Genomic DNA, 11,897 nt, shown 5'->3' with positions numbered 1-11,897 from the left:
ACTGTTTGCTCAGTGTGTGATGTGAATATAGATAATAAAGCCCATAAGCTGCTGTGAGGAATTTTTTCTTCTGTTTCTATGACGTCACTACTGATCAAGTAACTCAATATAAAACAGTCAGACTCAGTTTTGAGTCTTTAGAGTTTTCTCTGTCCCTGGCTTCTTCTGCGAACATGTCACAACATGTTGAAATTAGTCCAGTATTTGACTTTTTCTACACAGGTATATATTTAACAAGGCTTTCTTTAAATAAATGAAGCTTCCAGAATATGCAGGTATACTTAACCCGTAACTGTAGTCCCCAGCTGAACTCATTTTACTTGCTCCACAGATGAGGAAGTTGAAACTGGAAGACTTTTTGGAGGCAGATTTTTTGTTGCCATATATGCTGAAGAAAAAAACAAACAGCCCATTTTGGGATATTATTTTTTGCTGCTCTTAGCAGTTTTGCTTGATACAAAAACATGTATCTCATGTCTTTTCTCATCTCTTCATTATCCTAGTCTTGTCTTCAGTTCTAGTCTTGATTGTCATCCCTATGCTTCAGTCCTGTTAGGTTCTAGTATTCATGTTTTGAGTTTCTTTTCATTTGTGACGGTTCTGCTATTCTTCAGATGTCAGGTTTTATTTCTTGTTGGCATTTATTACCATTTGCATTTTGGCTCTCCCTCATCTCCACCTTCACCAATCCTGACACAGATAATCTGTATCATATCTTGAAAGAGCCCAAACTCTTCCATGCACTATATATTAAAACATTTTTCAAACAAAACAACTGCCCATGTTGCTTATTAATTTATTCAACACAAAGGTCCACTCAAATCTGAATATTTATTGTGGTTTATATGTAGGATGGCTCGAACAGTGTACTAAATTTCAAAACCTTTCGCTGAACAGAGCTGGAACTGCTATGGCTAATCTTTGTAAAAAAAAAAAATAAAATAAAGGTACTAGCACGCTTTTATATTGAACTACGAATTTGGGCCTGCAATTTTAAGTGCCTGGCATAAGTAAATAATTAACACTGTGTCATGGGATGTCCATTTTCACAAACTCTTCAAAGTCCACAAGACTTGCCAAACTCCAATGAAGCCCCTCCCGCTGTGGTTTACAGCAGCATAGTAAACACAGCTATCATGGCAGAAAACAATTACTATTATGAGTTCACAAGTTCAGAGGAAGATGAAATAATGATTGACAAGCAGCAAAATCTCATTTTATTTTATTCTTTTGTTATTGGAAGCCAAATAAAAAAAGAATAAGCACCATCAGTGGGACATTCACCCGCAGCATCGGACTGGAATGTAGTAGTGGTGGATTTCCATCACACAACTGGGACAGTGAAAAATTAATTTGGCCATGGATATTTTTTTCATATTTCTCAGTGCTTCTTTTCTCTCCTTCTGAGTCAAACTTTGAAAACAAAAATAGAAAAAAAGAAAATAGGAACAGACTTCATACTATCACTGAATTAATCCAGCAAATGTAGATTGACAAGTTTTGGCTTCAGGGACATGGCAAATCAGTACTGATGGATTAATTGAGAATCATAATAATATATGGCTTAAATTGTATCTACCTGTGGTTTAAAAGACAAATTATTACCTTACATCTTTCCGGAGGCGTTGATGATCTTCCTTCCCATCATCAATCCTTCCAGAGAAACATCAAAGAAATGTTAGTTCCAATATTTAATTTATCTGGCAGATCACACATTATGGTTCCCCCAAAAACAGTATATTAACAAAACTACTCTCTGAAGAAGAAAAACAGCCCACATTAACACAATATGAGTACAAAATAAATATTACACTTTTCACAAAAAACAGCACAGTTTGTTCAGTGTTGATTGATTGTCTTCAGTTTATGATAAGTTTAGTTTAGAATGTTCCAACATGCACAGTTGTGGCAAAGTTAATAATTTGTCTCTTATAAATGCTGTCCACAGATGATCATACCTGATCATCAGTACAAACCAGAGTTCGGTAAAAACAAGTCAGACTCGACTGCAATTTTAAGTGTCTGGCATAGGTAAATAATTAATACCGTGTAATGGGATGTTCATTTTCACAAACTCTTCAAAGTCTTGGCATTTGTTTTTGTGGTCCAAAAGCAAGTGCCAGTTTTTGGACCACAGATTTCCACTCCGCTCCACTGCCGCCAAAGATTTCTAAGATAATGTTCTGTTTTTTGTTCTTTTAATTCAACATAATAGACTTCTGTCTAAGTGGCCTTTGTCACTGTTTGTGTTGCAAATATAGCTAATAAAGCCCATGCGCTGCGATGAGACATTTTTTCTTCTGTTTCTATAACATCACAGCGACTAGTCGAAAATATTTGAAAAATATTGTCATGCAGGGTACAAAGTCTGATATCCATCCATCCATCCATCCATCCATCCATCCATCCATCCATCCATCCATCCATCTTCTTTCACTTATCCGGGGTCGGGTCGCGGGGGTAGCAGCTTCAGAAGGGAGGCCCAGACTTCCCTCTCCCCAGCCACTTCTTCCAGCTCTTCCAGTGGAATCCCAAGGCGTTCCCAGGCCAACCAAGAGACATAGCCCCTTCAGCGTGTCCTGGGTCTTCCCCGGGGCCTCCTCCCAGTGGGATGTGCCCAGAACACCTCACCAGGGAGGCGTCCAGGAGGCATCCTGACCAGCTGCCCGAGCCACCTCAACTGGCTCCTCTGGATGTGAAGGAGCAGCGGCTCTACTCTGAGTCCCTCCCGGATGACCGAGCTTCTCACCCTATCTCTAAGGGAGAGCCCAGACACCCTACGGAGAAAACCCATTTCGGCTGCTTGTATCCGCGATCTCATTCTTTCGGTCATGACCCAAAGCTCATGTTCATGACCGGTTGATCTATGGGAACGTAAATCAACCGGTAAATCGAGAGCTTCACTTTTTGGCTCAGCTCTCTCTTCACCACGACGGACCGGTACAGCGCCAGCCTGATGGCAGATGCTGCACCAATCCGCCTGTCAATCTCCTGCTCCCTTCTTCCCTCATTCGTGAAGAAGATCCCGAGATACTTGAACTCCTCCACTTGGGGCAGGACAAACCCCCGACCCGGAGAAGGCACTCTACCCTTTTCCGGCTCGAGACCATGGCCTCGGATTTGGAGTCACTGATCCTCATCCTGGCCGCTTCACACTCGGCTGCGAATCGCTCCAGCGAGAGCCGCAGATCATGCCCTGATGAAGCCAAAAGGACTACATCGTCCGCAAAAAGCAGAGATGAGATCCTAAGGTCACCAAAATGGATCCCCTCAACACCTTGGCTGCGCCTAGAAATTCTGTCCATAAAAGTAATGAACAGAATCGGTGACAAAGGGCAGCCCTGGCGGAGTCCAACTCTCACCGGAAACGAGCCCGACGTACTGCCGGCAACGCTGACCAGACTCTGACACCGGTCATACAGGTACCTGACAGCCCGTATCAAAGTGCCCGGTACCCCATACTCCCGGAGAACCCCCCACGGACACGGTCGAGCGCCTTCTCTAAGTCCACAAAACACATGTAGACTGGTTGGGCGAACTCCCATGCACCCTCAAGGACCCTGCTGAGGGTGTAGAGCAGGTCCAGCGTTCCACGACCAGGACGAAAACCACACTGCTCTTCCTGAATCTGAGGTTCGACTATCCGACGGACCCTCCTCTCCAGGACCCCTGAATAGACCTTGCCAGGGAGGCTTAAGAGTGTGATTCCCCTGTAATTGGAGCACACCCTCCGGTCCCCCTTTTTAAACAGGGGGACCACCGCCCCAGTCTGCCAATCCAGGGGAACTGCCCCCGTTGCGTCAGCCAACACAACCCTACAACATTCAGAGCCTTAAGGAACTCCAGGCGGATCTCATCCACCCCCGGGGCCTTGCCCCAAGGAGCTTTTTAACCACTGCGGCAACCTTGTCCCCAGAGATTGGAGAGCCCAACCCAGAGTCCCCAGGCTCAGCTTCCTCAATGGAAGGCATGTTGGTGGGATTGAGGAGGTCTTCGAAGTATTCTGCCTACCGGGCCACAACATCCCAAGTTGAGGTCAGCAGCACACCATCCCCACTATAAACAATGTTGGTGCTGCACTGCTTCCCCCTCCCGAGACGCCGAATGGTGGACCAGAATCGCCTCGAAGCCGTACGGAAGTCTTTCTCCATGGCCTTTCCAAACTCCTCCCACTCCCGAGTTTTTGCCTCAGCAACACCCGAGCCGCATGCCGCTTCGCCCACCAGTACCCATCAACTGCTTCCGGAGTCCCACAGGCCAAAAGGGCCTGATAGGACTCCTTCTTCAGCCTGACCGAGCCTGACCCTCACTGAAGGTGTCTACCAATGGGTTCGGAGGTTGCCGCCACGACAGGCACCAACAACCTTGCGGCCACAGCTCCGATAGGCCGCTTCAACAATGGAGGCACGGAACATGGTCCACTCAGACTCAATGTCCCCCACCTCCCCCGGGACGTGTTTGAAGTTCTGCCAGAGATGGGAATTAAGGCCCCGTCTCACAGGGGATTCCGCCAGACGTTCCCAGCAGACCCTCACAACACGTTTGGGCCTGCCAGGTCTGACCGGCTTCCTCCCCCTCCACCGGAGCCAACTCACCACCAGGTAGTGGTCAGTGGACAGCTCCGCACCTCTCTTCACCCGAGTGTCCAAGACATATGGCCGCAGATCCGATGAAACGATAGGAAAGTCGATCATCGAACTGCGATCGACAAAGTCTGATAATTGGATTGAAAGTACAAAAATCTGTTCTAAACACTGATTCGCCCAACAAGACACCAGGTAGAAGTTTATCCTGGGATGGTCAGTCTCTAACTCAGCGACTTTCTTGCTATAAAAACTCCCGATTTCCATCACACAACTGGGACAATGAAAAATGAATTTGGACATCGGTCCGACCACGTACAGCCCTGAAGGCATAGTTCAAAGACCATATCCTGATTGCTTAGCTCTCCAAATTCCATGAATGACTTTAAAGAAATGTTATGTATAGGTGAAAAACTTAAACTATTATGAAGTTGTGTTCAACAAGCTTTTTCACAGAAAATAGTTTGTTTAAGCATAAACCATAAATTTTTCAAAATCCGTAAGCATAATTTTGTCAGACACTCTTCCAGTTTCACCATGCAAAGTTTCACTTCAATTGGCTTTGATCTTTGGGGGCGTTAATGATGGTTTTTACATATTATGCAGTGCACCTTTATATTAGCTTCAAGGAATATGGAGGGAAAGAGATTTTGTGCAAGCAGTTTATAAAAATCTGAATATATTTTATTTGCTTGAAGATTCCCTATGATTTATTACAAGAACAATACAAGAAAACACAAAAATGACAACAGATGTAGAAGAAAAAGTAAAAAATAAGCAAGTCAAAGACTGAATGCAGTTGGCTGGGTTTCCTTAGTTTACATTAGTTTACAGTAGGTTTTGATTCTCAATTCCAACCTTTTGGTAAATTCCAATTTCTTTGTGTGTGGTCATTAAATATGGCCGTGATAAGACTTCTGTGTGAATGGTTTATGGGCCCAAAGGCACCCGCAGAAGAAGATCGTTGATGTCACACAGCAACAACTGTTTACAGAAGGAAATATATAGAATGATTTTAAAGTGTATTAAGCAATGAGATTGTTACAAGATATATAAAATATATATTTTATATATCCAAACATCAGCATCTCAGTTTTAAGCCACCTTTTATAAAATCCAGTAATATCGATGGTCACTCTTCTCACCAACTGCTCCAACCAGACCAAAAGAAGATTTTGCGTTTTTTAATATTTGCTATATTAAAGAAGCATCATATCTCATCTGTATGTGAAAGTCAGCAGGACAAAAGGTTTTGCCAACCAGCTGAGGGACAGCTGTGGAATCACATGATTGAAAAATACAGAGTTTGTACTTATAAGGATTCATTTGGTTTACACACAAGTTACTTATTCTGTTTTTTAAATGTTTAATAACATTTTGATTGTTATAGAATCTCATGTTGTTGATGTTTTTAGCACTTGATAAAATCAGACAATAAAAGGCAACTATGTGATAATTTTTCAATAAAATACTACTGAATTATGAAACTGTTTTCAACTGTAGGCAAGCATTCAGCAAATACAGGCTGATTCCATAAATTAGAATATGACTGAAAAGTCACTTTGTCAGCAGTTCCATCAGCAAGTGAAAGACATTATATAGATTAATTAGATTATGTATGTTTTAACATATTTACATTTGGTGGTATGTTTAATACCTCCTAAAAGATTATTTTCGAAAGGTGCTATTAATATGACAAGCCTAATCAGGACGTACTGTATATCCTAATTTATTTAATAAGACTGTAAGGCATTCACATGTAAGTTTTGGCTTTACTCTTAGGACTAAAAAAGAAAAGGCCTTCCAGTAACTGTGAGTGCATCAACACCTACAGTTACTGTGGTTTGTCTCCACCAACTTGCAACACAAAATTACACCCTTGAGCCTGAGCCTCCCTTTTTAAGCTGCTACCTCCGTGACTCGACGCCCCCGATATGCGGAAGAAGATGGATGGATGGAATAATTCCAAACATTTGTGATATTTTTAAAATTTGTAATCTGACTTGTTTTATCCAGGTCATGGTCTTTTATTAGTACAACAAATCTTTGAACACAATAAGCTTCACTGAACAACCCAATTTTTAAATTTATTTTAAAAAGCTATGCCTTTTGTAATGGTGTCTAAAAGGTGCAATACTTGATGCTTTTATTGTCCTCTTTCAGGTTGTTTTTTTATCCCCAGTTATCTAGACTCGTATGACTGACTCCTCCTCGGTTGCCGGCAGCCAGCATTCTGAGAGTATAGGTACAAATCAGCTTTAATTTTATAAGACAAATGGATACAATTTAGCAATTCAGATGCAGATACTGAATGAATAATGCGAGAAGAATCAGCCAAAGACATAAAAACTTGAAGAAAATATATATGGTGCTATAAAATTATTTTTTGTGGCTCTATGACTTTTTGTGGTGTTACACTTTACTTTTTAAAATTGCTATTATTAGAATTTTTATTTAAATGCCATATGGTAAACAGTGACTGGCACACTAATACTTTTTATCAGAAAAGTAGAAATTCAGACATGTGTTGTGACAAAACCCCTTTCAAAAAGCTAAGCTTTTCTTCTTCCATTAAAATATCTGATTATTTACCTTAGGAGGGACTGCAATGTTTCATTTCCTTCCTCCAAAGCAGACCTGTTGAGTAAAATCCACACCAGCAATTAAACCTCATGCTGATTTTTTTTTGTTTGAATATTTAGATGTATATACATATATTCTTTAAAAAACACAATGATGTAATTTAAATCTGAAGAATGAAGTTACCTTGTCCGCTGAAAATGCTGGGTGATCTCAGAAAACGCATCACAACTTAAATAAAGCAAAAAAAAAAGGGTTTTACAATCAATCAACTATATTAATTAAGAAATCCAGTGATTAGAAAAGTCTAGGAGTCACTAGATGGTTAATGTATTGATAATATATAATATATAATACATTTCAGTATCCTCATTTGTGAAAATGTTAATAAAAAGCAGAATTTTTTTTCACAAATGTTTGAAAAACAATTATACTTGTTTTTCAAGTATAATTTTTTCTTTTGAAAAAAGAAAAAATGGCTGTTTCTTCTTGGTTAGGAGAAAAGAATTTTAAATCTAAATGTGCCAGGAATATGCACATTTTGAACCTTTGTTGTATATCCAAAATAAACATTGCTTGTTGATAACTTCATAGATAACTTTGAATAATGCGGAATGTTAACGATTTAAAGGATTTTATTTTTTTCTTTGACTTAACTTTTAATACAGAAGCTTTACCTGCTATTCTGTACTTCAGTTTTGCTGATAAAGTAATGTAGATTAAATTGTGTTTGTTTAAATACAATCACTTAGTTTTCGAAACAATGAAACAATGAAAGTAATTGCTTTTGGTCACCTTTTTTCTGGAGGCATCCATTTCTGTTCACATTCCACGTCCTTGCGTCTTAAAAAGATGAGAAGAATGTTAGCTGCTATGTATAACATAATAATGCATAAAACAATACAAAGCAGCAGTTATAAGCACATAAAGAATAAAATATAAAGCTCATTTTTGATGTTTCTTGTCAAGGTCAATGCTTTGTAAGTTCAATTTTTTATTTATTTTTTTATTTTTGTATTTCCTGATTTTATTTAAAATGAAAAACTTTCTTTGGGCCAGTATCAGATTTGTCAAATATGAAATGTGTTGTTTTAATTTGGGATTTAAAACAACATTGTTTTAGATTCCATATACATTAATAATCAACATATTTAACTGTTAACATTTTAGTCGACATAGTTAAATTTTATTTGATCTTTCTAACTATTCAAGGATTAAAAGTTGTGTTTACCTGGCGTCGTTATCTCTTCTCTTTTCTTTCTTGTTGCTCATTCTTGCTTTGTCCAGAGTGAATTTGTCAGAGCGATACTTGAACTAATGAAGATATGCCTTCCCTGAAGGGGAGGGTTTAAGACTTTCAGCAAGTCCTGCCTACTGACTTTATAAATGAACAGCAAAACCTGCATCACAGTTAGGCAGCAGGAACTGTCCCTACGATGGGAGACTCTTTCATCATAGCTATCGACTTTGGGACTGCATACAGTGGATATGCCTTCAATATAACACCCAGAAATCAAAAAACTGAGCCCTGTGTCAGGTATTGGGGTGAGAAGAGTGCAAGAGAAACTCCAAAGACTCCTACCTGCATCCTTTTTGATAAATACAAACAGTTTATCAGCTTTGGATATGAAGCGAAAGAAGCGTATGTGTCAAGAATGGGAACAGAAGCAAAAGATAAGTTATTCTTCGAAAGCTTCAAGATGTCCCTCTATAAACGAGTGAGTAGAACATTTGTATCTACATTGAATTTACTAGTAAATTAAGTAATTTACTAATATAATGATCCAAAATCTTCAGAAACTCAGCCTGGATATGAAAATTAAAGCTGCAAATGGGAAAGAAATGAAAGCTCTGCAGGTTTTTACAGAAGCTCTAAAATTTCTAAAGGAAGATGCTCTGACAACTATTGCACAACACACTGCAGGGAGACAGTTCACAGCCTCTGACTTCACCTGGGTGCTGACTGTTCCTGCAATCTGGGAGGAATCAGCCAAACAGTTCATGAGGGAAGCTGCAACTCAGGTAAAATAAAATTCTAGGAATTACAACAAAAGGTTTTGTGGTTCTCCTAATGTATAAGACACTTTTGTTGCTTTAAGGCAGGTATTGTGACCAAAGGAAAAGAAGATAAATTGGTCATTGCACTGGAACCAGAAGCGGCTTCAGTCTATTGTAAGAAACTTCCATCAGATGGTTTCATTGCAGAAAACCTAGGGGATGGAAAACTTGACCAGTCACCAGGAACTCAGTATATTGTTGTTGATTGTGGAGGTACTACATTTCATTTAAATTTTTCAAAAAACCTCTAAAACATACAAAAACATTTCAAGTTTTTTTTATATATATATTTATATATACGTTTACTTTCCTTAACAATAAAGTATTTGTTCTTGTTTTTTTTTGTAGGTGGAACCATTGACATCACTTTTCATGAAGTCCTGGAAGAAGGAAATCTGAAAGAGCTGCACAAAGCCTCTGGAAATGATCTGGGAGGACAAACTGTGGACAGAAAATTTAAACAGTTCCTCCAAGAAATATTCACTGGAGTCTGGGATGATTATGAAAAGAAATTCCCCAATGAGGCTCAGAAAATTATGTACGATTTCACACTTTTCAAAAAACATGAAGATGATGTAGAAATCCCCTGCCCATTTAACCTGGGGAAACTGGCTGAGAAAAAGAAAAAGATTGAGAAGTACTTCAAGAAAGTGCATGGGGCGACCTGGGAGGATGGATCCATCAAAATCTCTAAAGAGAAACTGAGAGAATTCTTTGAAGAGAGCCTACAGGGTATAACTAGATGTCTCAGAGAAATATTGGAAAAAGACTTCAAAATTAAATATATCCTTTTAGTTGGTGGGTACGCTGACAGTAAGATTCTACGTAACCACATTACTGACGAGTTTGGAGATGACTACATTATTCTGTGCCCATTCAGGCCACAAGAAGTTATTATGAAGGGAGCTGTAGAGTTTGGAAGAAACAAGGGAGTGGTGGCATCCAGAAAAAATCCCTTCACTTATGGAGTTGGGATCTTTCAGAGGTTTGATAAGTTCAGGCACAGGGAAGACAAAAAATTCACCAACAAAGATGGTGTATGGTGTAGAGACATATTCATGAAGCTGGTGGATGTTGGTGAGGATGTTCGTTGGAATGAAACCAGAGAGCACACATTGTATCCGGTAGAAGCAGCTCAGAAAGCAATGAGCTTTTCGTTTTATCGCACTAAGAAAAAACATGTAGCATATATTGATGAACCAGACACTGAGGAAATTGGCTCATTTATTGTTGAGTCTCCTGACACTACACTGGGTTTGAATCGTGAGATCAGACTTAAAATAAAGTTTGGCTTCACAGAAATGACAGCAACAGGCACTGATAGAGAGTCAGGCTCATCACAAACGATTAGGATAAACTTCATGAGGAATTAGCATAAAAGATGCATCTTTGTTGACTTTTATCTAGTGGAAATGAGAAGGCAGCCTACACAAAGACAGACTTGGTTTGAAATCTTCTGAACATGGTTAAAAACATAATGTTAGAGGTTACTAACTGTGATACATTATGGAGTACCTTGATATGATTTATTTTAACATTTCCATAAAATGTCATTTTCTAAACTAATTCCACATGTCATGAGGTAGATAGTTGTTGGACAGCTATAAATCAATTTGCAATGTTACACTGAAAAAGGTTTTATGATAAAGACCAACTTGTAACTTAATAGTGATTTTATTACATGGAGACTAAACATTACAGATTGCTCTAACAAAATGTTAATTTTAAAGTTTGGAGAACCAGATATTATTTTGGCTCACTGAAGAATCTAAACTGTTGCTAGTTAGACTTTGTTTGTTTTATCTGCAGCTTATATTTTAAAAATAACGTGTTTTAAATAAAGAAACACAACAAAAGATGTGCTCAGCATAAATTGTGTAGCAAAAGAGCACAAAATATATTATGACCAAAATATATCATTTCATTTGTTTGTTTTTTTGTAACTTTTTTTGTAAAATTGCTGAAGTGAATAAATTTTTTGTTTTGTTTTATAACTAAAATGTTGAAAAGTTTGTCTTCTATAAAATGTTAAGAATTTATGTGGTGTATTTTTCCATTATTGGACACTGTACATGCACCCTCGCTCCCCTTGGCATCAGTCTGCAATTTGGACAAAACATTGTGTTCAGTAATGGGGTTATAGTTTGTGTAGGCCCTAGATTCCACAAAAACAAATAAATGTTGAACAGTACAAACAAGACACATTGGTTCTTTTTCAATCATAGAATAGTTTAATTGGTATGAGATAAACTTTGTGAATTTCGAAGGTAATTGTCCGGAATGCTGCAGCAGGACACCACCTGTACCAATGTCACTCTCCATCTTGGTTTGTGCTAGCATTTACTTTTCTGTAACGTGGACTAAGCAACATTGTTTTGCCTGTTTTTTCCACTGAGTCCAAAGTACTGCATCTGCTTGAGCTTGCACTTGATCCAGCTAAGACTGCTCCTTGTCCTAATCTTTACAGCATTCCCTCTGTCAGTAGTGACCTGCCTCTTTCTCATTCCACACACATCGATGATTATGCAGTCAACCTCCTTACTGTTGCTCTTCATCTATCTGGGTAACTATACAATCTTTCACACCCAACATGAAAGGCCAGTACATTATACATGTGGACAACATTGTTAGTACCCATTGCAAGTATCTTTAAAAATTATCAGCAGCAACGGTCTT

At 39.0% G+C, this 11,897-nt stretch overlaps 1 protein-coding gene across 1 annotated transcript; it reads left to right on the top strand.

Annotated features, from left to right (window-relative positions):
- Positions 1 to 8,599: 8,599 nt before the first annotated feature.
- Positions 8,600 to 10,621, top strand: LOC114147584 (heat shock 70 kDa protein 12A-like). The gene is made up of 3 exons (XM_028022063.1): positions 8,600 to 8,700; positions 9,244 to 9,434; positions 9,570 to 10,621. Exons 1-3 carry the CDS (start codon positions 8,600 to 8,602, stop codon positions 10,592 to 10,594), a joined length of 1,317 nt encoding a protein of 438 aa, XP_027877864.1. The 3' UTR covers positions 10,595 to 10,621.
- Positions 10,622 to 11,897: the final 1,276 nt, after the last annotated feature.

This window comes from Xiphophorus couchianus, chromosome 7, assembly GCF_001444195.1.
Source record: "Xiphophorus couchianus chromosome 7, X_couchianus-1.0, whole genome shotgun sequence".
Taxonomy (NCBI): Eukaryota; Metazoa; Chordata; class Actinopteri; order Cyprinodontiformes; family Poeciliidae; genus Xiphophorus; species Xiphophorus couchianus.
Note: the sequence above shows the minus strand (reverse complement) of the source record. Positions and strands in the feature narration are given on the sequence as shown.

What these genes read in the sequence shown, in the direction of transcription:
- LOC114147584 (XM_028022063.1), top strand. Translation starts at nt 8,600, where the DNA reads ATGGGAGACTCTTTCATCATAGCTATCGACTTTGGGACTGCATACAGT. An exon ending in AAAACTGAGCCCTGTGTCAG is followed by an intron (nt 8,701 to 9,243) that starts GTATTGGGGTGA and finishes CTAATGTATAAG; the next exon opens with ACACTTTTGTTGCTTTAAGG. An exon ending in TATTGTTGTTGATTGTGGAG is followed by an intron (nt 9,435 to 9,569) that starts GTACTACATTTC and finishes TTTTTTTTGTAG; the next exon opens with GTGGAACCATTGACATCACT.